The sequence below is a fragment of the Girardinichthys multiradiatus genome, chromosome 19 (genome assembly GCF_021462225.1).
Source record: "Girardinichthys multiradiatus isolate DD_20200921_A chromosome 19, DD_fGirMul_XY1, whole genome shotgun sequence".
Lineage (NCBI taxonomy): Eukaryota > Metazoa > Chordata > Actinopteri > Cyprinodontiformes > Goodeidae > Girardinichthys > Girardinichthys multiradiatus.
Window position 1 is genome coordinate 6,730,544 of NC_061811.1, and position 26,009 is coordinate 6,756,552.

General features: G+C 39.8%; 1 protein-coding gene across 2 annotated transcripts in view; it reads right to left on the reverse strand.

Annotated features, from left to right (window-relative positions):
• asap3 (ArfGAP with SH3 domain, ankyrin repeat and PH domain 3) overlaps positions 1-26,009 on the reverse strand; it is a 46,218-nt gene that overhangs the window by 16,740 nt on the left and 3,469 nt on the right. For both annotated transcript variants that reach the window (XM_047346222.1, XM_047346221.1), the window contains exons 2-13: positions 19,631-19,703; positions 15,509-15,654; positions 12,579-12,653; positions 11,365-11,414; positions 9,665-9,788; positions 7,432-7,517; positions 6,273-6,348; positions 3,624-3,710; positions 3,030-3,139; positions 1,125-1,194; positions 953-1,040; positions 768-816 (exon numbers count right to left, since the gene is read on the reverse strand). In XM_047346222.1, coding sequence (XP_047202178.1) covers positions 768-816; positions 953-1,040; positions 1,125-1,194; positions 3,030-3,139; positions 3,624-3,710; positions 6,273-6,348; positions 7,432-7,517; positions 9,665-9,788; positions 11,365-11,414; positions 12,579-12,653; positions 15,509-15,654; positions 19,631-19,670 — 1,001 coding nt within the window. In that variant the 5' untranslated portion in view covers positions 19,671-19,703. The remainder of the gene's footprint in view (positions 1-767; positions 817-952; positions 1,041-1,124; positions 1,195-3,029; positions 3,140-3,623; positions 3,711-6,272; positions 6,349-7,431; positions 7,518-9,664; positions 9,789-11,364; positions 11,415-12,578; positions 12,654-15,508; positions 15,655-19,630; positions 19,704-26,009) is intronic.

Genomic DNA, 26,009 nt, shown 5'->3' on the forward strand with positions numbered 1-26,009 from the left:
CCGACTATTTCTAGTCGATATCTCTCGACCTCCCGCACAAGCTCAGGCTCCTTCACCCCCAGCGAGGTGAAATTCCACATCCCTAGAGCCAGCCTAAGCATCCGGGGAACGGGCCGCTGAGGTCTCCACCTTCGTCCACCACCCAATCCTCTTTGCACCGGTCCCTCACGGTTCCCCCTGCAGGTGGTGGGCCCACTGGAGGATGGCCTCGCGTCTCGTTCGGGCTTGGCCTTGCCGGGTCCCGCAAGGAGCGACCCGGTCACCAGGCGCTCTCCAGCGAGTCCCGACCCCAGGCCTGGCTCCAGGGTGGGACCCCGGCTCCGCCGTACCGGGCGACATCACGCGCCTCGATATTTTTGTCCCCATGAGGAATTCTTGAACCGCTCTTTGTCTGACCCATCACCTATAGCCTGTTTGCCATGGGAGACCCTACCAGGGGCATTTAAGCCCCAGACAACATAGCCTCTAGGATCATTTGAGCACTCAAACCCCTCCACCATGTTAAGGTGGAGGGGAAGAAGAAAAATCTTAATCAGCTAAAATCTGTATTGGCAGGATAAAATTTAAAGTCGGCTTACAAAACTGATTTATGCAACTCCAGTTTTAACTAAGTCTTTCTGAGTGAAATCTGCAAAACATCCTTCCTAGACAGGCCTAAGCTTAATGTATAAAGGCCATGCCTTGTCAAAACTTGTTTTAAGGTGGTACAATATCAGATAAGAATTGAATAAAGGTAATCTGTAGCCCACAGAAGCTTCAGCTCTTACATCATGCATTCCTGCTCATCGTCTGCCTGGAAATGATATGTCCGATTATCTGCAAAAAAGGCCAAACAGGAGGTAAACATGTTGGAACTTACAAAAAAAAAATAAGAAGGTCCCAAACTCACTTAGAACCCATTCAGTCATTATTTAATCTTTTATGGATCCATTTTAGGTAAAAATAAACATACGAGTGACCAAATCAAATGTCCTCCTGTCCTCCGGGTTTGGCCGCACCTGACAGGTCAGAAGGTTCAGTTTGGCAGGTGGTCGGTTTATCTGAAAACAAACAGGGTTTTTATCACTTAGTTTAGGCTACTTTTCTGCCTTTGAATGAAGAAAGCTAAAAATATTATTACTCACTGTGCTGTGGGAAATAGTCAAGTATCCAAATTTGACTCCACATTTCCTCCTCTGCCAAACCTTCCTGATCCTACAATGTCAAAGTGTAAAAGGAAAAACTCTGACGTTATACTAGTGAGCTAACATTACTACTAAGTGTGATTTGTGGCAAAGACCACAATGAGGTCCTGAGCCAACATGCAACCTTGGTTTGGGTAGATATGAACACATATTATGACTCCATCCCTGTTTTCATCAACTCAACTGAACCAGGTACAAAAAAAGCAGAGAACATCTTTTGTTTGCTGTCACTGGCGTAAGGGGGTTTACTCTCCTCCGGTCTGTCATTTATTCAACTGAACCACATCCCCCTTAAAATCTCACGTTAATCTAACTCTCTCACTGTGTGTGTGTGTGTGTGTGTGTGTGTGTGTGTGTGTGACACAAAAGTTGGACCTGCTCAGCTAGCCAGTTTGCCAATAAACTCCAAAGGAGAGGCCCCTGCTCGGCTCTTCATCCCATAATAATGAAAACCAGATGGGCCAGAGAAGGCTTGACTTTGCCCCTCCCTTTTCATGCCTCCTTAACTGGCTCAGATCTCTTCTGCTTCTTTGAGTTGTATTTCTAACTTTAAAAGGCTCAAGAAAACAGAAAAGATTGCACTATAAACACCAAACAGTGTCCAAACATGAGAGTAAATGAATCATATCATCTCCTCTCCAATGCAAAATACAGTTCCAATCAAAGGTTTACAAAAACTCATCATCAGCATTAATGTACATTCAATTTAGGCCTTATTATTCTTGATAACTAAGATATCAAGAATAATGTTCCAAGAATTTTAAAAACCGGTGCATAAGTTGGAATTATGACTGATTCAAAATCCCTTAGTTGTGAAAAAAAAAACCACACACTTCTGTAGTCATCAGCAAGCTTCTGGCATCATTGCCTCTGAAAATTCTTCAAGAGTTTATTTAAACTGGTTGGTTTCATGGTGAAGATCTGGTTTTTAATCTTGGTCCACAAACAAGGGTGAGATGGGGGCATTGCAGAAACTTAAGCATAGGCTGCTTCATCCATCCAAAACCAGCAGGGATGCGTGTTTAGAATCTTTGTTATGGGAACACTTATATTTTTTTCATATACTTTTTGTGACACTACTGGCCTTTATTTTTCTAACTTTTTTGACAGTAAGCTGACAGGAAAGGGGTTGGAGAGAGGGGGAAGACATGTAGCAAAGGTCGCTGCATCGAAGACTGAAGCCTCTGAATATTGGTCGTCCGTTTTACCTTTGCGCCCCAGGAACACTTAATTTTGTCCAAGTTTCAACCATCTAGCAAATTTGTAATGAAATGGGAACATTTGGAGATAGGCCTACTCCTTCATTAATCCATCCACTTTGTGCGATCCACCAGTAGTATTCATAGCTAAATAGACCCTCAGCATGATGCTCTCACTACCATGCTTAACAGCTGGTACAGTGTTCATAGATTTGGAAGCCTTTTCATTTGGCTAAACAGCTCAATCTTTGTCTCGTCTGACCATAAGACATTTCTCCAGAAGGCATTTTGCTTCTCTGTCTCTGATGTTCCAACATTTTCCATTTTATGATGAGCTTTAGCCGAAGTGTTTCCCTTTTTTTTTTTTTTTTTTTGAACATTCAGAACAACTTCCCTTTACCTGTAAGGGGCCAGTTTGGGTCAAATGGTTGAAATTTGGGCACATGTGGTGTTTCAACAGTACCAAGATCCCAAGCATACATTGAACTAACCAATTACCTATCATTAAAAGCCATGTCAGTGCCAGGAAACATCCATTTGCACTAAGCTTTAAGAATGGATGGAAACTTCTGACAAGAACTGTATGTGCAAATCTAATAAAAATAAAAATAAATCTTGTTTACTAAACCCTCATGTGTGTATGTACCCATCACTCTTCTTTTGGAGGAAGCCAGATTTCTCTGTCCCGTATTTCTTGTTTCCTTGTGGTTGGTGGATGCTATAGCCATTGCCAGAATTCTTCCGGTTCAGGTACTCCTGGGATACAAAGAGGGATTAAGCACTTCACTTAATACATTAAATTAGTTATGTGCATCATTATGTAAATACAATCCAGAACAATTAAACAAAGTAGATTAATCACTTAATGGTTGAGGCATCTAACATGTACTTTATGTCTTTAGAGCTCCTATTTTGCACATACACTTACTCATTTAAGGTATGCACCAGGCCAGCAGGATGCACGGTGGATTTGTGTAACTATATAAGTCTAAAACATAAATACATAATTTAAGGGTGTTCCTCAAGGTTCAGTCTTGGGACCACTTTCTTTTCCCAATTATATATATATTATTTTGAAATAGATCTGGTTCCTTTGTAGATGAAACTATTAATTGTACAGTAGAATCATATTTACATGTAGTAGTGAACTTTTGAAAACCTGTGCTCAATGTGATATCTCAATTGGACATTCCTGGTCAAATGAAATACTGTTCTGTGAATGAAGCATATTAGAACTCACCTCTTTGCCCTCGACTTGCAGAAGTAACTTGAGAGAATCGCTCAGCTGAAGGAGTTTTTTTACTTCCTCATCCTGCTCCAATCGCATCTACAACACATAAAACTGTTTTACTTAACCTGACAAATGCGATATAAAATTGACTGGTAGAGAAGCATGTTATGTGTCCTGATGGTTCATCAGATCATCTGTAATATTATTATAGGGTATAGAAGCTCTATTAGAACCTTCTGTAATGGTCTAGAATAATGCAAACCGGAGCTCGATATTTCTTTTTATATCAGGAAAGAAGACGGTTTTCTCCTGTGAAGCATGAGCCAAGCATTAGCCAAGTCCTTTTTGCATTTTTATTTACTGGGAAGCATGATACATATTTGATTTTCACTTCCTTCTTGAGGTTAAGGTCTTGCATGTCTGAACAGGTCAGTGTTCTGCCCCAGACGAACTAGAAAAACATCTAACGCTCCCAGTATTAATGCTAGCAGCCTGTTTCTAGTAGTCCTTTGCAGAATGGAAACCACACTGGAGACCAGTGGTTGGAGAAATTGGTTTTGTAACAAGGAAAATATGAAAATAAGGGAATCTTTTAGCTTCATCCTTGAGAAACAAGCAGACGACGTGTATGGCTCTACGTTAAACTTGGAGAGGGAGGGTGTGGCGGTCACACACGAGGAGAGAGGATTTGGTGGTTGCAACTAAGTTAGAACGAAAATGAAACGGAAGAAAGGTAATAAAATCTAAAAGAGGTTTCCTGGAATTTTTCCGGAGGACAAAGTATACCTGTTTGGTGACTCATTACAACTGAAGGAAAAAGGTCCAGAGAGCGTGTGTGTGTGTGGATGTTCGGTATTGGTTAAACTAAGGCTTAGATAGCGTCAATATGTATGGTACGTGCACACGTTACAATCTAGCATAACATCACCTGGAGATAATCAGGACAACACAAATATGATACAGTTCTGACTTTTGAATCTGGAGTTATACCAAAATAAAATAAAAATGCAACACAGGACTGCCTCATGCATGCAATATGGTTACAATATTAAAGCTAACATTGGCTGTGAAACACACATGGAAGCCACAGGAAGGCTGAGGGGTAAATCAAGTGAAATCCCATACAGTCCGCTCGGTCCCAGCTATACGAGCCTTGGAGCTGCAGAGGCATTTGCTCAGAAACATACACAGATTTCACCTCAATCATCATTAGGTCTATTGGTTTCAAGATGCAGGCCTATAACAATCACACTAAATTCAGTTTTTTCTCTGTTTTATACAGGAAGCATAAAACAACCTCACTGGAACCACAGAGACTACCTGTGCCTGAGACAGCAGTGCAAGACAGGAATATGTAAAAACGCCTAAAAATGCATATGTTGAACAGAAAAAAAAAAGTTTTCAAATTACACTTTACCTAATATTTTTCCAATAATTCATTGGATGTTCAACATAACAGAGATGAAAAAAATTAAAAGCAAGAATCAGACATCCAGGGATGAACAAGATTGGCTACAAAATGCTGAAGAATCTGAACATTGTGGGGCTGTCATGATTGACACGTCTCTTTAATGTCACATGGAGGACTAGGACAAAACATGTGGAGTGGCAGACCGCGATGATGGTCCCAATTTAAAAAAAATAAAACCTGAGAGTTAGTTTTAATTATTGAAGGTTCACACTTCTCAGCCGCCCTGAGAAAATGTACTCCAGGGTAGTGAAAAAAGGAGGCTCTGAAAGATGGTTGAACCTTGGAATTAAGAGAAGCAAGGTGCTTTTCATCCTGGTTGTGGAACAGTGGACCAGATCTTTACCCTGGTTGTGTTGTTATGGGGTAATGGGACTTTGTTGTCCCCTCCACATGTGTTTTGTGGATCTGAAGAAGGCTTACAACCATGTCCCTTAAAGTATTTAGTGGGAGGAGCTGTGGTAGCACAAGGTACCTGCAAAAAGAGTGTCAAGTTTGGGAACCTAAGTGGTCCACTCTTTGCTTTTTGCATGTGGTATCTTGGCATCTTTAAGCCATGACATATGGTATGCCCTGAATAGATTCACAGGCAAATGTGCAGAAACAGACGAGAGTAAGCTCCTCAATCAGAAGTCGTAGCTCTCAAAAAGAAAAACATACATTACTCCACTTAACTGACGGTAGGATAGAACAAGAGATAGATAAATGGATTAGGGCCTCATACAGTAATGTAGGTCCTGTAAGTTCAGTAATGTACAGTCTGCTTTGGTGAAGAAAGAATCTGAAACATCCGCTTGTATTGAACAGTTAATACAAGACACCACCCTGTTCTGCATTAACTAGTTTTGTTTGTCACCAGAGGCAAATAAAACTTCAAAAAAACATTGAAATGTGAACAGTATGTAAACATGCTGGCATAATGTGATCAGGGCCGAAAAAGAAGCTTTTTTGGGTTAAAACAGTCAGAAAAAACAGTTCATGAGTGTTAATTCATTGGGATTAATAAGTCTGTATCAATGTGTGACAGTAAATAGGATGAATATAGGGCAGCATAAACATTTTACTGAGACTTCATGCTGTATCCCCCTCGGTGTGTATAAATCCCCTGATTTCCAAAAAGTTAGGAAGTTGGGTGGGAATTCCCCAATTTTCAAAGTTAAGTTTCATGTCCTGCTTTACTAACTGTTTACCGTGTGAATAGAAGAAGCAAGTTTCTCAATAAAAGGAGCGAGATTCTCCGCAGCTTTCAGCCCATCCTGAAAAAAACTGCGATCAGAGAACAACAAACGTTAAGCCACGGTGGAATACAAGTTAAAATAACAGTTTTCAGCAAACAAACATCACATGCTGAAGCTGTAAAAGTATCTCAGTACTTTATATGAATAATAAAAATAAGGCAAATATCTGATAGACTTGCAGGTACATCTCAGAAAATTTCAATATTGTGAAAAAGTTTAGTATTTTTTGTTATTCATTTCAGAAAGTGAAACTCATGTATTATATAGAACTATTACACATGTAGTAGAATATTTCAAGCCTTTATTTCTTTTTGATGATTATTAGACAGAAATATCAGGCTTCTGAAAAGTATGTTAATTTCTGTGGTTCTGCCGAGCTGCTTGGGAAGTCCAGTTTGCTTTAATAGATGCGTTTAGGACATCTGCATTGCTGGGTCTGGTGTCTCTCATCTTCCTGTTGACAGTGGTCGACAAGTTCTCCATGGGGTTCAGGTCAGGCCAGTTTGCTGACCAATCAACCATTGTGAAGCCGTGTTAACTGGACCAGCTTTTGGTACATTTGACCGTTTAGGCAGGTGCCGAGTCCTGTTGGAAAATGAAATCAGCATCTCTTTAAAGCTTGTCAGCAGACAGAAGCATGAAGTGCTCTAAAATTTCCTGGTAGATGGCAGAGTTGACTGTGGACTTTAGAAAACTCAATGGACCAACACAAGCATGTGTACATGGCACCCAAAATCATCACTAACTGTGGAGCCTTCACACTGGATTTCAAGCAACATGGATTCTGTGCCTCTCCACTCTTCCTCTAGACTCTGGACGTTGATTTCCACTTCAAACGCAAACTTTACTTTTATCTGAAAAAAGGACTTTGGACCACTGGGCAACAGTGCAGTTCTTTTCTCCCTAGCCCAGTTAAGTAATATGTAATATGTAATAAATTTATATAATATGAGTTTCAGTTTCTTAAAAGAGTGACAAACAATACTGAACTTTTTCTTGATTTTCAAATTTTTTGGGGTGTATAAAGTGGAATTGATAAACACATGAGAATTTGCAGCTTTTTCCTGTTTGACAAGCAAAAAAAATCAAATTATTGGTGCCTGAGACTGACCTGAGCTGGGCCTGGAAATATTTGATAAGGCTTTGGAGAAGATCAGGTCCCTGACGCACCTTCAGCTCTTGGATCTTCAACAGATACTGAAAGCATAAACACATCTTTACACAGACCTCCTTGACAAAATACTATTACCAGCTTTGTTCTTGTTGTTAGTGCTCAGTAGCAATTAGAAAACACTTCAGTTGGTTAATGAACTCTAAAGACTTCAGAGAAATAGAAAGGTTTTAGCTGTGTGTGGATGAAATGACTACACTATGTGCACCATTAAACAGACTAAAATAACATCTGTCTCTCTGTATCTGACACAGCTCAGTGACCTGTTTTCTTTATATTCATGCGTGTTTCTGAGTTTTCCTGAGCATGTGTATGAATGGGGAGGGAGAAGGAAAGATTGAGGAATGCTGTTGTACAGCAAGTGGAAATTCCATTTGCCCTGCCTCTTCTTCTAGTGTTAACAGCTGGTTCACTTCAAAATTACAAACATCAGGTCCCAGCTACTTGTGCACAACCTACATACTCAGCTGAGATCCACACCAACTGTAAGCAGCAACACCTTCAGTACAATGTCCCTTAATTTAGCTGTTGAGAATATTTGCAATTAGATTTTTTTGGGGGGAAGCAGTGCTTCGCCAACACTGTTTACAGTGGGGGTGGGAGGCTGCTGACCTCGATTGAGGACATTATCGGGTGGTGGAAGGAGTACTTCGAGGATCTCCTCAATCCTGCCATCACGCATTCCCTGGTGGAAACAGAGGCTGGGGACCCGGGGTTGGACTCCTTCATCACTCAGGCTGAAGTCACCGAGGTGGTTAAAAAGTTCCACGGTGGCAGGGCTTCGGGGGTGGATGAGATCCGCCCTGAGTACCTCAAATCTCTGGATGTTGTGGGGCTGTCATGGTTGACATGCCTCTTCAACATTGCGTGGCGGACGGGGACAGTGCCTCTGGACTGGCAGACTGGGGTGGTGGTCCTCCTTCATAAGAAGGGGGATCGGAGGGTGTGTTCCAACTACAGGGGGATCACACTCCTCAGCCTCCCTGGTAAGGCCTACGCCAGGGTATTGGAGAGGAGAGTCCGACCGATAGTCGAACATCGGCTTCAGGAGGAGCAGTGTGGTTTTCGTCCCGGCCGTGGAACACTGGACCAGCTCTATACCCTCTACAGGGTACTCGCATTGCCGGCACTAAGTCGGACCTGTTCCCGGTGCATGTTGGACTCCGGCAGGGCAGCCCTTTGTCACCGGTCCTGTTCATAACTTTTATGGACAGGATTTCTAGACGCAGCCAAGGGCCGGAGGGGGTCTGGTTTGGGGACCAGTGGATTTCGTCTCTCAAATCTCTCAATTTACCGGTCGGTCTACGTTCCTACCCTCACCTATGGCCATGAACTTTGGGTCATGACCGAAAGAACGAGATCCCGGATACAAGCGGCTGAAATGAGCTTCCTCCGTAGGGTGGCCGGGCACTCCCTTAGAGATAGGGTGAGGAGCTCAGCCATCCGGGAGGGGCTCTGAGTAGAGCCACTGCTTCTCTACATCGAGAGGAGCCAGTTGAGGTGGCTCGGGCATCTATACCAGATGCCTCCTGGATGCCTTCCTCGGGAGGTGTTCCAGGCACGTCCCACCGGGAGGAGGCACAGGGGACGGCCAAGGACACGCTGGAGGGACTATGTCTCTCGGCTGGCCTGGGAACGCCTTGGGCTCCCCCTGGAGGAACTGGAGGAGGTGTCTGGGGAGAGGGACGTCTGGGTGTCTCTGCTAAATCTGCTGCCCCCGCGACCCGGTCCCGGATAAGTGGAAGACGACGAGTACGAGTACGAGATTTCTTTTGGAACCCGAGATGCAACGAGAAATCATCAGCTGCCAGGAGCTGGCTGATGCGCAGCTTGCTTGGGCCTGACCAGCCAGTTGGAAACAACAAAATTCAATGTGAAAACCAGCTAGATCATTTATAGCCATTTACTATACAGTGTTTCAAAAGTATTCATATCTCTTTTTGCATTTTGTTGCTTTGCAGCATTAAATTTTAACTGTATTTGTTGGGGTTTTTGTGAATGGCCAACAAAAAGAAGCACATAACTGATGAGTAAGGAAAATGTCAATTTGCAGATGGAATATACAATCCCCAAGGCAGACCTCCCATGTAATAATAAATAAAACCCAGTTCAGGTAAGCAAAAGAGTCTAAGTTTTAATATTTTGACTGGCCCTGATCCCTGGCACCTCTCACCTCACACATCTGCAGCTGGAAGATCCTCCTCTCCCTTTCCATGTCCTCCCCTCCTTCGGATCCCTCTCTCCTCATAAGCCCCAGCTGCCGCGTCTTCTCCCTTCTTTCCTTTTCCTGCTTCGCTCTAATAAGGGAAGAAGGAAACTAAATTTAAGACAACGAAGGCAGGATCGTTCTCAATCATTTAGCACTATGACATGTTTCAACATTTATTTCTGCTGTAATAATGTTGTGTAATTATATTATAGAATGCTTCTTTTCTAACTAACTCATATTCCTTCCTGATCTGGGAAGTTGGAGGAAAGAGAACATGGGAAAGGTGTGTCTTTATATCATTAGAAAACACTTGACATCATCCTTTGAAGATCAGATGGTAGCTGTAAAGAGTGCCTGAGCTTTATTTTATTGCAGTGAAATGGATGGCATGTTATTCTGTTAACTTTCAGTGCTCTGCAAAAGTATTTACTGAATATTCTCACATTTTCTTCTGTTAAACCCACAAACTTCAATATTTAATAAGGACTTTATATGACAGGGCACCACAGAGTAGTGCAGTTGTGAAGAAGAGAAAAATGATACAGGGTTTTCTTTTTTTCCAAATAAAAATCTAAAAGCTGTGGTGTGGATTTGAGTCAGTACTGTTAGTCTTTTGGGGTATAACTCTACAAGCTTTGTAAAATTGCTCAAGCTCAGTCAGCTTGGTTGTAGGGCATCTGTGAACATCAACTTTTGCCACAGATTCTGAACTGGACTTTTACTGGGCCATTCTAACACATGAATAAGCTCTGATCTAAACCATTCCACTGTAGCTGTGGCTGTATGTTTAGGGTTGCTATCCTGCTGGAAGGTTACCCTAACTCAGTCAAAGGATTGCACTGTATTTAGCTCCATTCATTTTCCCTCCAACGTTGACTAGCTTCTTGTGTCCCTGCCGAAGAAAAACGTCCCCACAGCATGTTGGTGACATCACCATGCCTTCCTGTGGGGATGTTCAGTGTTAGCTTTCAGCCACACAGTGAAACCAGCAATGTAGACCAAAAAGTTTAACTTTTGTGTCCTCTGACTAGAGCACCTAATATTTGTGCAAACAACAGATTCCCCTACCTGAGTGTGGAATATCTGCTGCTCTAGACGTACAAAGCCCTATGTGCTGCTTCCTGATTAAGGCTCAGTCATTTTCTATTTTTATCATACTCCAATTTTCAATTATGGATTGAACACAGCTCTGTGAGATATTCAAAGGTTGGGATATTATTTTATAACCTAACCCTGCTTTAAACTTCTTTACAACTTTCTCCCTGACCTGTCTACTTTGTTGCTTGGTCTTCCTCTGTACCTCTGAGGTCTTCAGAGAACACCTAGATTTATACTTAAATTTCACACAGAGGGAAACTAATTACTTAATAGGTGACCTTTGAAGGCAATTTGTTGCACAAAATTTATTTAGGGGTAACAGATTAAATAAACCATTTTCAGGTATTTATTTGTAGAACATTTTAAACTATGCATCACTTTTCTTCCACTTCACGATTTATCACATAAAATTCCAATAGGATACACTGAAGTTTTGTTTTAATGCAACAAAATACAAAAACGTTCAAAGAGTATGATGCCACAAGCAAGGAAAAAATCTTAAATAACATTTGTGTCTTACTTCTAGCTCTAGTCAAAGGTAATAATAATAATAATTTAATAATCACAATTTTATGTCGTAATCCTTCCAACTCTTCTCCATATGTTTCTTGAGCTCCTGTAAGAGAGAAAAATTGTTACAGAACTGAGACGTAATTACCTGTGTTACATTAACCTGTGCACCATCTTGCAGAACAAGATTTCAGTGGCAATTTGCCATCCGCCACAGAGATAGAGAAACAAAGTCCGGTCATGGAATCAGCTGTTGAAAGACAGGGGAGTGACGGGAGCTTACGAAAGCATTACCTGTTATAACTCACCAGACTGTTGGCATGGTGAATCAAGAGGACCAAAATACTGAGAAGACATGTGAGTGCAGTACTGAAGCATAGCTAGGTTTTACTCAAGTTTACATAATCTGTATAAAATAACCTCAGATATTATCATTCATACAAATATACGTACCTATTGTTCTTTTTATGTTTTATTTTATCTGAAGTTTATATATTTATACTTAACGTGTGTACGCTGTGCGTGTGTAAAATTGAAGTCAAATTTCTTGTTTTTGCACACAATCTTGGCCAGTAAAGCTAATTCTGATTCTATTATGCAGGCTCAGCTGAGACTCAACACAGACTGAGGCTTTTCTCTTAGTATCATTGATTGCATCATTTTCCTAAAAAGGAATTTAACCCTAAAAGCACATTTCTGGTAGTAGTACATTCGTCTCTAAAGCCTGCTGGTTTTTGTAAGGAACTCCATCCTATTACTTACTGGGATGTCTCCCCCCCCCCCCCCAGTATTTGACAATGAAAACATGTCTTACTGTCCTTGTATAAAACATAGGTCAATGGTGCACAGTCAAGTAATAAGAATATTGTTGAAGAGTTAATTAATTTTGCTAAAACAAAATTGAAACTCATTACTCAGAGACTGATAAATTAAAAGATGTTTATTTATGGTAATTTTGTTTTAAATGGTTACAGCTAATGAAAGTCCAAAATTAAGTTTCTTAGAAAACTAGAATATTACATAAGACCAATATTTACACAGAGCCTGTAGACCAAAGGATTTCTTTGATTATCATAAAACTAAAACATTTTTAAATAAGCTAGGCAGTAAATGTAATGAATTCATAATGAATATTTAGCTGCTGAGGTTGCAGTTGATTTGAAACTGAAATGTTAGAATCTTTGTGTGTGCTAGTAGCTGCTAAATGCAATTTAAAATCTCCAGACGATGTCTCCACCCAAATCTTATTTGTCAAGATATCCATACTCACTAATCTACTGTCCCGGAGTTCAGACTTCAGAACATTTTCCAGAGGAAACGCCATGATGTTGTTGAGGTTTTGCACCTAAAGGTGCAAGCAAACAGCAAATGAGCAGAGAGAGTAAAAGCTTCCTTTACATCATCACATATGGCAGCCATCAACTGACACATGAGCCATCATACACACACACACACACACACACACACACACACAGACACACACACACACACACACACAAAATTTATTCAACACATTTACTGTATTTCCCAATAGGCCTGCATTTCTGGGAACAAGAATGAACAACCCCAAAACACGGAGATGCACTCATTTTGAACTTGTGAGTCACCCAATAACAACCATCAGATCTGAGGAGCTGTGTGATGCAATTATGATAATGAGTGTTTGTTAACGGTAAAGGGTGGGTTGAAATGAAATTCAGATTTGGGAGGTAAATTTAATTTGGCAATAAATAAAGGAAGGATGAATCAGAAAGCAACAATAGGTTACCAAAAAGGTTACACTTAACAGTCATAACATATGACAAAAATAAAACTATAATAAATGTCAAAACTTCTTCCTTCTTAATGTGACAAATATCCTGAACAACTCAACTAAAAAACAAACAACCCTGTATGATGGAAAGATTAAAAAAATATTGAAAAACCACAAAAATATGGATGTAAATGGTGTGTAAACCCTCTAATACTTTCTTTTATTCTCCTTTTGATCGGATTTCTACAGTCTTCTCAGGTTCACACCAAACATTAATAGTGAATCTGATCAACCCTAAAATAAAGCTCTGGTGTACTAATAAGAAGTTCCTAGCAATTGCTCATTTGTATCCTTTAGTGAAAGTCATAGGTTGATGCGAAGTTACAGAGGATCTGAAGTTTCCTGGCGTTATTAAAAAACCCACCTGTTTTAAGCGTGTGTTTGGACTATAATATAGTGTCGATGTCAGAAGTCTTATCTTCCAAAAAAAGCATCCTGGCCCAGCTAAAATCTCCTTAAACCATGTAGGGCAGGGGTGTCCAAAGTACGTCCTCGAGGGCCGGCGTCCTGCAGGTTTTAGATGTTTCCCTGCTTTTAACACACCTGATTCAGGTGATTGCAGTTCAGCAAAAGCCAGTTAATCAGCCATCAGTGGAAATCAGATGTGCTGAAGCAGGAAAACATCTAGAACATGGAGGACACCGGCCCCTAAGGACCAGCTTTGGACACCCCATTGTAGGGAAGTGTGTTAAAGTCTGATAAAACCAAGCCTAAACTTTTGAGCCACTTTTCCAAAGGGTAATTTGGCCACGAAAACAACACTGTGCATCAACAAAAGCAACGAACATCACAGGCAATGAGAAACCTGGTGGGAGTAGTATCATGATCTGGGGTTTCTTTTTTTGGGCAAAAGTGAAGGAAATTAGAAGCAGTTCCACAAAGCAGTCTGACTCAAAACCTTCAGAAGGCTAAAGATGAAGAAGGACTTTGTCAACATTAGATCCAAATCAACCAAAAAATGGCTTTACTTGACACTTGACACATTTGGACAATTTTTACAAGGACAAATATTACCCGGTCAGAATGTCGTAGGCTAAAAGGCTCTTACCAAGGAAAACTAAAGACTGTTTGTGAACCAAAATGTGCTTAACGAATTATTAGTTTAGGGTTTAGCACATATATATATATATATACAGTGTATCACAAAAGTAAGTACACCCCTCCCATTCCTGCAGATATTTGAGTATATGTTTTCATGGGACAACATTGACAAAATGATACTTTGACACAATGAAAATTAGTCTGTGTGCAGCTTATATAACAGTGTGAATTTATTCTTCCCTCAAAATAACTCAAGAAACAGCAATTAATGTCTGAACCACCGGCAACAAAAGTGAGTACACCCCTAAGAGACTACGTCCACACTGAGCACTCTTGTCATTTTCCTTCCATATATATATATATATATATATATATATATATATATATATATATATATATATATATATATATATATATATATATATATATATACACACATATATATATATATATATATATATACACACACATATACATATATATATATTTTTTCACAATTGAATTGTACAGCATACATGCCACATTAAAGATGGAAATAGTTTTAAAATTTTTTATTCATGGTCTCAAACCTGACAATTTATCCGGGGTGTGAACACTTTAAGAGCCACTGCTCATGAACCCAGCTACCACCATTTCCAGACAGGGAAGTAAATCAAATAGTTCTTTTGGGTCACAGCGTTGCTGCATAATTATTAATGAACTCCAGTTAACCATTTTACAGGCTCATAGTGTTAAATCTGGAAATGTCTTTCCAGCGTTTCTGGTGAACTGCTCTCCTGTAAGATAAATACTGTCCAACCACTTCCTATAGCTGACTGTACAGCTACCCTTGCTATATTGACACAGGGGCCTGGACTCTGGAAGGATAGCTCTGGCTGTGTGTATCCAGGAACTGAAGGTAAGCAAGTTGATAACACATTTAGTTCTGACACAGCACAACCTGCGAGTGAAGATCAATGTATGCTATTATTACTGTGCATCTCCTTAAATAGCTTATTTTGATCATTCTGACCCACTTGTAACATCTGTTAGGCATCGTCTCCGCTCAGAGGCCCTAACTGACATATGAGGGGAGTGTTTGGTGAATGTGTGTTGATGCTGACTCACGCATGGAGGTTCTGGGATAAATTATCATCACCCCAGAGATTATCAGTGGGAGGTTCTGGACAGTCCCAGGCAAAGGGTGCAGCTGTTAAAAACCCCTTTCTTCATGCACAATTGGTGTTCAAGTTACACTATGATCTGGGTTTGCGGCTTCTTTTCATCTTTATTTTGTCTTTTTTGTGAAATACTCTTTTGTCTATATCTTTGTGGTTCATGTTCCCCTTTGCACTTTTTCCCCTCACCAGGTTTTTGAAGAGAGCCGTGACCTCTCTGGTGAAAACAGCCAAGTTAAGGAAGCCTGTGGAGATTTCATTGCTGTCTTGGGTCAGGTGGCTGTTCCCCAGGTTCTCCATCACCTCAATATACTGCTCTTTGTTTTCCACATGTGCTAAAAAACAAAACACAGACAAGCAGACCATGAAGGCAGAAGCAGAAAATGAAAAAAGAGAATTACTCACACTTCTACTGCAAGTTTAGAAGATCTGATGATGGCTGACAGGCTTCGTCATTCTAACAGACAAACATGGACTGGTTTACACAATCCTAGAGCAGGAGACACTTAGGGAGGTTCAAGAGCTGTATTTTGAGGAATATACGTTGGTTTATCATTGTTTGACATTCGCTTATATTCATATCAAATATCTATGATCCTGTTTGCTAAATATTCCTCATCATCTCTATTGTCCAATGTGAAACAACTCAGTGAAACAATCAAATATAAAATTTTCTCTATTGATATCTTTTGTGCGAGATACCTGAAAGGCAAATGAACGTATTTTATTTATGCTGCTGCTGTATGCATTAATGCAATATAAATATCTGTTATGTCTTAGCAGTTCTTATAAGCTCATACTATATATTTAAGCTTCCTAATTGAGAAAGTCATATTATGAGTTGAAGAACAACAACATGGGCCCCAGTTTGGTGTACATTGCCTCACAGATGGATTCTTTTTTAATGAACAAAGAAATGAACAGTTCAAGCAAAATAAATTGTTTTTTTAGTGGAGAAGCTTTTGTGTTTCGTTCTGTTCAAATTAGCAGAAATGAACTAAACAGACATATAGTACAGTTGGAAACAGACAAACAGAGGTTTCTACTTCAGTTTTATAAACCTGGTGGGGAGGAAGTTCTTTCTCGATCGACCCTGAAACATCAAAGTGGTGTTTTTGGGTGAGAGGATACCAACAATTTCTTACTGGTTGAATAACTCCATTATTTTGTTTCAGTCATCTCCCAGTTAAACTCAATGGTGTTTGTCAACTATGAGACCTGGAACATTTTCTCCCCTGAGAGCCACTGTGTCAAGGGAGAAAATGTTCTAAACTAAAATGTGGAAATTTAACCGCAAATAGTAAAACTGATTATTCTGTCCAAGAGATTACACTTTATACTTATGTAGAGTCACTACATAGCCACTAAAAAGGTCTAACAAAAATTAAAGGAATCTAACCGCACATTTCTGTGTTATATCACATTCAGAACGACAGGAGAAGAGAGACAGATCTCCAGATATCCTCTTTATATATATATATATATTTATAAACACTCCACCACACCGTTGCGTGTCAGCCTTTTGTTTGGGAGACATTATGCCATAAGAAAATGATGCTCCCACATTGCTTTTCTAACACTCTATAACACTGTAGAATACACAATTTGATCCCTACATAAACCATCTTACGACTGGTAATTATTTGACCACTTGGTGGCACTAAGGGAGGATTGAAATTTCATTTCCAGATGGTCAGTTGATCCCTGGTAGGGAAAGAATAAAAATACATGGTGACATTGGAGAAAAGTAAAAGTCCTGGCCATAAGGAAACAGAACACTGTTATATATATGAACTGTTAACAATAGGAGCACATTGAAGGTGTTGCACACACAGCAAATACGTCACCAGGAGTTCATGTTCCACCAAATCTCCTTCATTTAGTTTACATCCATGTAACAGGTGTTTTGTTTATGCCCATATACATGGCAAAATAGGAAACAGATGGACAGCAGCTTTAGCACTCTCTAAGTTCCTCCCAAGGTCTCAGTTTTCTGTGATGAGATTTCAGTTTGTTGCAACACGTTGCATGAAGGCTGACTTCAATTACATGCAGGTTCTAAACAAGACTATTTGCTCTCTTTTCCCCTGCTCCAGAACACAGAACTCTGCATCAGCAAAACACACCTTTCAAAAACGTAAGGTCTCTATAAAATCATCAGTTATAGTTTTATGGCTGAAAATAACAGCTTTTTTGTGCTACAAGTCAAGCCTGTTTCTCTCTCATTGTCACACTCAGTGGTCAGTTTTATTACGTTTCCAAAGGAGCAACAATTCTGAAGTAAAAGAGACATGTTCTCACTGTAAGCTGATGTAAATTATATAAACAGAATGTGAAACCACACAAAAAAACCAGCCAGGGTAAAAGAGAAGGTTTTCAACTTACAGTTCAAACTGACCCCAAAAATAAAAGACATGATCATTTACCTAACATTTAATCAGAAAAATATCTAATGGAAAATTTATGGCAAAGGAACTTTGATTTTCCAAAGAGATGCATGAAAGTCCCACACAACAAACAACTGAGTCACCAAAGAACCTGATGGTGATTTTACAGCCAACCTTTAAGAGCCAAATACCGCCAGAGAGATTCTACACTTTAACAGGTCTGCTAGAACCCACTCAGAGTCACAAACCACAGCAAACGTGTTCATAAAGTTTATGTGAATGAAAAAAAGACGGAGTTCTCCACGTGCGATTGGGTCTACAACTTGCTCTGTTTATGTAGAAGTAATAAATAGTCTTCCAATTGGCCTCCAATCATCCCATTACCGGAACGCCTTCATATGATTTTACTTGGATAAACAGGAATAGCATGGTAGTAATGATGCACCTCTTTACAGATCCGGGAACGCTGCTGACTATATCTGGTGTCTTAATTCACTGCAGCCTGCTCATTCTGGCAACGAAAAAAAGTTAAATACTCGAAATGGGAAGCAGGTTCCTAACCAGAGAAAACAAATTTAAAACGTGTTACTCAATTGTTTTGAACATTTTTGAGAGAGTGCTCATATCTGAAATATTCCTGCAGAATTACACTGATGAAGATCTGCATGACACGCTCTTAGTAGTGTAACAGTCTGACTTGCTGGATTACAAGGTCACTGAACTGAGCGGCAGATTGTTGCCAAAACCACGCATGCCATTTGTTTTAACACAGACACCTCTGAAACACACTCTCTTTATTTAATATAAACACAATTACCCATCATCATCCACACAAGGAACCTGTCCCTGTCCTCTAAACAACCAGCCCTCACATTAGCTTCCTGACATCATCTGGCTAAAGATTAGACAATAAAACATGAGGAGGCTTCCCAAAGCACTAAACTGTTTATCTTGCAATAATAGATGCTGACATTTTTCCCCAAAAAAAGATACTAAATAGGCATGTCGTTTAGGAAAGAATACTGTAATCAAGGACGGCTTTTGTACTTTTTGGATTTAAACATGTACATTAGAGCCGTTAATTTTTCAACAATAATTTGGCAATAACAGTGCCAACTCAGAGCGTTTTTTCATGACATCTTCCACATCATAGGGTGTGATGTGTGATCGAGACTGACACACCCAGGTGTTTAAGAAGACAACTTCTAGAGGTAAACATGTGCATGTTCAACACGTATGTTCTACAAAGTGGCATATTTATTTCTACAAATTTATGAAAAGCAAGGCAGTTCTGCTTTCGATTTTTTTCAAACTTGTCCACAACGTTGTTAAGAAGTTATTTGTTCTAAGCCCAAGTCTTGTGTCAGGTCTGTGAGGGGCAAGTCCAGGTCAAGTCTTAAGTTTTCCAGGCCAAGTCTAAGACAAGTTGTATGTCTTTGAGGGGCAACTCCAGGACAAGTTGCTCGTTTTAAGGAGCCAGTCCAATACAAGTACTAATTCTTTGAGGTGCAAGTCGCGTGGCTTTGAGGGACAATTACAAGTAAGATAAGACTTAAGTCTGATTTGCAACTTGACTTTACCTCCAGGCCAAGTAACAAACTGAGTCACCCTCTCTACCAGTAGCATGTTACTTAGTGTCTTTTACTATATGAAGACTTGCACTGCAAATCAGTATAAAAATAAATTTGGAAAACAGCTGAACACATTCACTGTGGATCATAAACAATACCAATAATCAGTGTATTATGTTTAAAGCAATTGTTCGTCAAAGTTTGAACTGCTACTTCCTGTAAACACTGGCTTTGATGGAGTACTAGCGGAAAAAAAACAACGCTTTTTTTGTCAGTTTCAACAACAGAACTTGCAGTCCTGGTACCCTTCCCCCATTTTTCCACACTAATGGATGCACTGTTTAGATGCTTACAGAGTCCAGACGTGTGTATAGCCTTAATCATCTTCTTCATCCTCTGCAGAGTTGAGATGTTCGTCTCCAGACACTGCAACAGACACACACACAAGAAAAGTATTTAAATAGTCAAAAAGCCATTTGAGAAACTGCATCTGGCTAAACCTCTCATGGTGTATGATTAGGACAAACAGGTTTTATCCAGAAGTAAAACTGTCTTGGCTTGTCATGCACAGCTCCAGATGATGTAAGTAGAGTTGTGTCACTTGCAACTTTTCAGGTTTAGGCTAAACTGGGATGCAGACCAGAGACAGGTTGTTATCTGGCTCCACTCTATTTGAGCAGTAATTATTTCTCAAACCATGAGGACTAACCTATTTATTCAGTTTTTCTACCCACACAGGCCATTTGATGCAGTAAGCTACAGTGTCGGGACTCCACCCAAGTGGCACCACATATAGCTCAAACGAGACAGTGTTTTCTATTCAACTGAGACTATGTCTTGTTACATGTTGTTGTTTCCCCAGCCATGCCCCTTCCAGTTAAGAACTCAGCTTAAGTGTTGATTAAATCATCAGAAAGGGTGAATGTTGGGTCTATACAAGGAAAACTACAGTCAGTGAATGGAAAAGGTTTTTTTGTGAAAGTTGCTGCCTCATTTTAGTTTATTCTGCTTTGTAAACTGGCCACTAAAAAGATTGCATATTCACCAGCCTTTTTATAAGGTGCATCTGTTCAATCACTTGTTAACACAGCTAGTCTATCAAGCAATCACATGGCAGCAACTCATCACATTTCGCCATCTAGATATGGTGAACATCAACTTGCTGAAATTGAAACCAACATCAGTATGGAAAACAAAGGGATGAAAATGAATGACCTTGAACATGACATGTTGGTGCCAGACTAGCTGGTCTGAGTATTTCACAAACTGCTGATCTGCATGAATAAGTTTAACTGCACAGCCATTTCTCTAGTTTACAGAGAATGGTCAGAAAAAAAGAAAATACTCAGTGAGTGGCAGATATGAGGATGAAAATGCCTTGTTGATGTCAGAGGAGCAGACTGGTTTGAGAGGAAGGAAAGGTTCAGATAAAGCTCATAAAACACTCATTACAACCAAGGTTTGCTGAATACTATTTATGTAGGATGCGTGCAAGCACCAGACCTTGTAGAAGATCTGCTACAGCAGCAGAGGACCACGCTGTGTGCCACTTCTGTTCGGTAAGAACAGAAAACTGAATCTACAATTTACACAGACTCATTAAACAATAACAAAACATGAAAAAATGTTGTCCGATAAATTTGAGTCACAATTCTGGCTATATCATTGCATCATACAGATGGTAGGATCAGAATCTGCCTAAAACAACATAAAACCATGGATCCATTTAGCTTTGTATCGACGCTTCAGGCTGGTGGTAGAAGTGTAATGGTGTGGGGGACTTTTTTTGGCACCTTTCTAAGATTCAAGGCGGTTCTGCTGGGGATCTGACCTAGTACTAGCAAGGTGTATCTAATAAAGTGGCAGAGTATGTCACTAACCTTTATCTGACTTTATTGAGCTCAGAATAGTGCTTCAGAGTACAAGTTGTTGGTTGGTGCATTTACAGACCAAAATCGAGAGCGTTCTTATTTTTGAAAGTTAATGAATAAGACAAAATTTTCACTTGTCGATTTATTAATCAGAGATAGTCAAGGGAAATTTGGCCAATTCCAGTCTCTGACTGTGATATTGGTGCATCTCTACTCGCATGACATGCACCAGAAAAGTCAAGTTGACCAAAGAAGCAATCCTTTCTGCAACAGATAAGATGCTCTGCCTTTCTCATGTGATTAAACTTAAAAACCCTCCCTGAGAGCAGCTCTGTGTGTAACCGACTTGTGATCCTGTATTTACTACATTAAACTGACATTACAAACATACCCCTACACAATGGAAAACATGCAGAACTCCATGTCAGAGGTTAAATTAAAGGAGAAACCTTTGAATCTGTTTATAGATCCCCTTATAGGAAAAAATCCTGTTCCTTATTGCTATGATCTTCCTGAGCCTTTGCCTCTAATCAGGACAGAGAAGTGGCAGCCTGATTGTGTGTTAAATAGTGTCTATACCATAAACCACAAACATGCTAACACATTTACCCTTGCCATTAATCAAGCTTGGGCAGACTAAACATAGTACTCATATCCATTTATAAAAAGCGTGTTGCTCTTACATCTGTCTGTGTGCAGATGTGTAGAATTCCAGCATGACTCTCCCCACACAGCGATTTCTGTTATGTATTTTCCAAAGGGTCATGTCCATAAAATAAGGAACCTAAACCCAAGAATAATGCCTCAGACAGCTGCTCAAAACTGGATTTTCCAGTCTGCAGCTATGCTTTATTGTTATGGTTTTAGACCCAGGAACTAATAAAGAACATCTTAGATCCTCTTGAGTTGTCCCTTAGAATGCCTGTATTGCATGCGTTGTTTTAAAAACTAGGACATGCACAGTAAAAACTGTTTTGCTGTTGTCAAACAGGCATTGCTTTGGCCATTATTTTTCTACATAATTAAGAAATGCTCTATTCACAATAAGGGAATTCTGGGTAATTCTAACTGATGAGAACTTGATAACTTTATCCCACTATGAGCTACATCAGAACACTGATCTATGTTTTGTCACAAGATGAGAAAAGATAGGCTTGTGTGTGTGTGCACACTTGGATTATTTGTTTTCTGGCAGAGTTCATGGCAGTTTCTCTCTCTCCGTTTCCTCCTTTGCCTGAGGAGCTTTGGGAGGAGACATTTCAAACAAACAGAAATGCACACAGAGACCTCAAACAAGCCTGGAGCCAACACACAGCAGTTCAAACAGAAAAAGAGGCACAAACTGGCCTCCAGACGTGGACAAACACATGTGTGCACCCACATGTAGAACATTCTGTAAACAGGCGAAACCTTCTGTGACATGTTGCTTGCGTTTTTGTCCCAATTCAGTCTTATTTCCGCAAGGCTAAAGACATCCAGTTAACTCCTGACAGGTGACATTGCCTTAGGTAACCTTTACTGTCCTTATAATGCAGGCCAGTCTACACTGAATGGCACAGAGTACCAACATTCAACCCAATTTTTCTGAACACTGTGCAAGTTCAATATACAGTGGAAAAACATGGCGGGGTTACTGTTATTAAAGTATATCAAGTTATTAAAAAGTTAACATTTCAATGCAAGTTAGATTTGTAGTGACTCAGTCAGTGCTTTACAAATAAATAATGGAGTCATGCATGTTATAGGCAAAGTGTTGAACGAAAAATACTGAATTCTATGATAAAAAATTTTATTTTCAATAATAGACTATTTCTATATAAATCTCATATATGTCTTATTGTTAGAGTTATTCTTTTTTTTTTTAACGAAAGATATTTGCAGGCTGCAAGATGGCAGCAACGTTGCCTTGCAACATGGAGGTCCTGGGTTCATATTGCGGAGCGGGGGTATTTCTACATGGAGTTTTCATGTTCTACCCGTAGATGTGTGGGTTCTCTCCAGGTTCTCCACCTTCACCCACAGTCCAAACACATCACTGTTAATTGGTCTCCATAACTTGCCCTTAGGTCACCCCACAATTGTTCACGAGTGAGGGGTTGAATTACTTTGTCTTGTAACATTTCCAAGGTTTTGTCACACATTTAAATATGTGGTGCCTCTGTACCTTAAGAGGACAGTATTATTCCATTTTTGGGGTGTGGATTATCCCAAGTTTCATCCCAGGAGAAAACCTTGTCTCAGCCCTAGGCAGACTTTTTTAAACCTATTTTAAGAGTTTATATTAAGTTTCAGATCAGAAATAGTCTCTAGGATGTGGTTTCTAAAAATGGTGTTGAGCTTTATTGAAACAGACAGACTGCATGATACCCAAGTGTTTGCATGTAACTGCAGCAGACTGTGCTCAACCCCGCAGCCTCCACTTGAACAGTGTAACGCCATGCAACATTTTCCACTGTATTTTCTCTGATTTAGTACATAGAGTGAGAGAGATGTATGGAGTTAATTTTGTCTCAATATTATTCAATCAAACAAAAAACGAATCTCAATCAAAAAAAACTAATCTCAATCAAAAAATATTAAGTTGTGATCAAAACTTTCAGAGTTTTTTCTCACCAAGAGAAAAAAGTTATTTGCAAAACATAAACTTTTACTTGCGCAGGTCAAAAATCTTTGGTTACGAGTCTCGCTTTTTTGGTTTGGACGCTCTCTGTTTTTGGTTGAACTCAACGGATTTTGAGTTCTGGAAACATAAACATCCTGGGCGGGGCCTAAAGACGAACAATGTAAGACGTTTCCCTATTGGTTAGCGCTGACTAAAGCAGCAGACTCTGATCCCCCGCATCTCTGAACTTCTGCTTGAACTGCAGGGCTTGCAGCGTCGCTTCAGTGAGGAGACATCAACTCTACAGAAGAAAACTGCGGTCAAGTGAGCCGACAGTCAGAAATACGCGGTGACGTCAGCCGACACTAGTTCTCTCTTAAAGATTAGCGTCGCGCATACAAGGTGCTTTACGGTAATGGAGCAGAAAGGACCCGATCCTGGCAACGGTTGAGAAAATAAGAGAAAAACAGAAAAGTAACCTACAGAACATTTATATTAATTACATTTTTACAACTTTCACATTCATGTTTTATGTAAAAGAATAAATATTTTACTGTACAGTTTTGGAGAAATATCTTGTCAAAATACCTCAAAATGCTCAACCATTATATGCATTTGTCCCACTTTCAGGAATTTATTTCTCCAAAACCAAGAGAGGTGACAACACAATCTCTTCAGATTATATTAGAGGGTCATCTATATTATAACCAGAATTAGTATTTCATAATTTTACTGTAAAGGTTTGGAGAAATACACAACTACCCCAAGTGTAGTATAAAACAGAATCTATGTCGGGCAGATGGCATCCCATAATCCTGTGTGTTGTCCTCACAACCCATGATACTTCCTCTCCTGTGCAGTTCCCTCACCACACTGTCATGCTGAGACACAGAGTGCTTTCCACCATGGCCCTGTAGACATCTGTAAGCAGCTGAGGAGATGAAGAAGAGCTGTTGTTGTACCTTCTTCAACAGGCGAGGGGCGTTTCCGGTCCAGGAGAGGTCAGAGGAGATCTGGATGCTCTTGCACTTTAAGTTGTCCAGACCACTTCCCAGGATCTCATCGACCTCACCAAAAAGAAGCGTTTGTTGTACTTTGTTGGGGTAGTTGTGTATTTCTCCAGAAACCTACAGTGAAATTATGAAATACTAATTCTGGTTATAATTTAGATGACCCTCTAATATAATCTGAAGAGATTGTGTTGTCACCTCTCATGGTTTTGGAGAAATAAATTCCTGAAAGTGGGACAAATGCATATAATGGTTGAGCATTTTGAGGTATTTTGACAAGATATTTCTCCAAAACTGTACAGTAAAATATAAAATATTTATTCTTTTACGTAAAACATGAATGTGAAAGTTGTAAAAATGTAATTAATATAAATGTTCTGTAGGTTACTTTTCTGTTTTCCTCTTATTTTCTCAACCGTTGCCAGGATCGGCGTCCTTTCTGCTCCATTACCGTAATGAACCTTGTATGCGTGACGCTGATCTTTATTGGTGTCAGCTGACGTCACCGCGTATTTCTGACCGTCGGCTCACTTGACCGCAGTTTTCTTCTGTAGAGTTGATGTCTCCTCACTGAAGCGACGCTGCAAGCCCTGCAGTTCGAGCAGAAGTTCAGAAATGCGGGGGATCAGAGTCTGCTGCTTTAGTCAGCGCTAACCAATAGGGAAACGTCTTACAGCGTTCGTCTTTAGGCCCCGCCCAGGATGTTCATGTTTCCAGAACTCAAAATTCGCTGAGTTCAACCAAAAACAGAGAGCGTCAAAACCAAAAAAGCGCGTCTCGTAACCAAAGATTTTTGACATGCGCAAATAAAAGTTTATGTTTTGCAAATAACGTTTTTCTCTTGGTGAGAAAAAACTCTGAAAGTTTTGATCACAACTTAATATTTTTTGATTGAGATTAGTTTTTTGTTTGATTGAATAACATTGAGACAAATTTAACTCCATAGAGATGCAGCATCCTTATAACACTTAAAAACGATTCAAAGACAGTTCCTTTATTTTTTTCTGTCCGAAGCTGTAAACTGTCTGAATGAGGAGATCACATTGAGAAATAGTGGACTGTATTTCCAGATCAGACTGTGGAGTCCGAGGTGAGTTGGATTGAATCAACTCAGGGATGAAAGAGGATGAGACTAAACTTTTGCAATTAATTCTAAAATTTCAATTTACTTTGCTAGTTTAAAAAGTATACTAAGAATCAATAGAAACTTTATAAATGTGTCTGACAGCAGTAAATGATTCACAAAAAT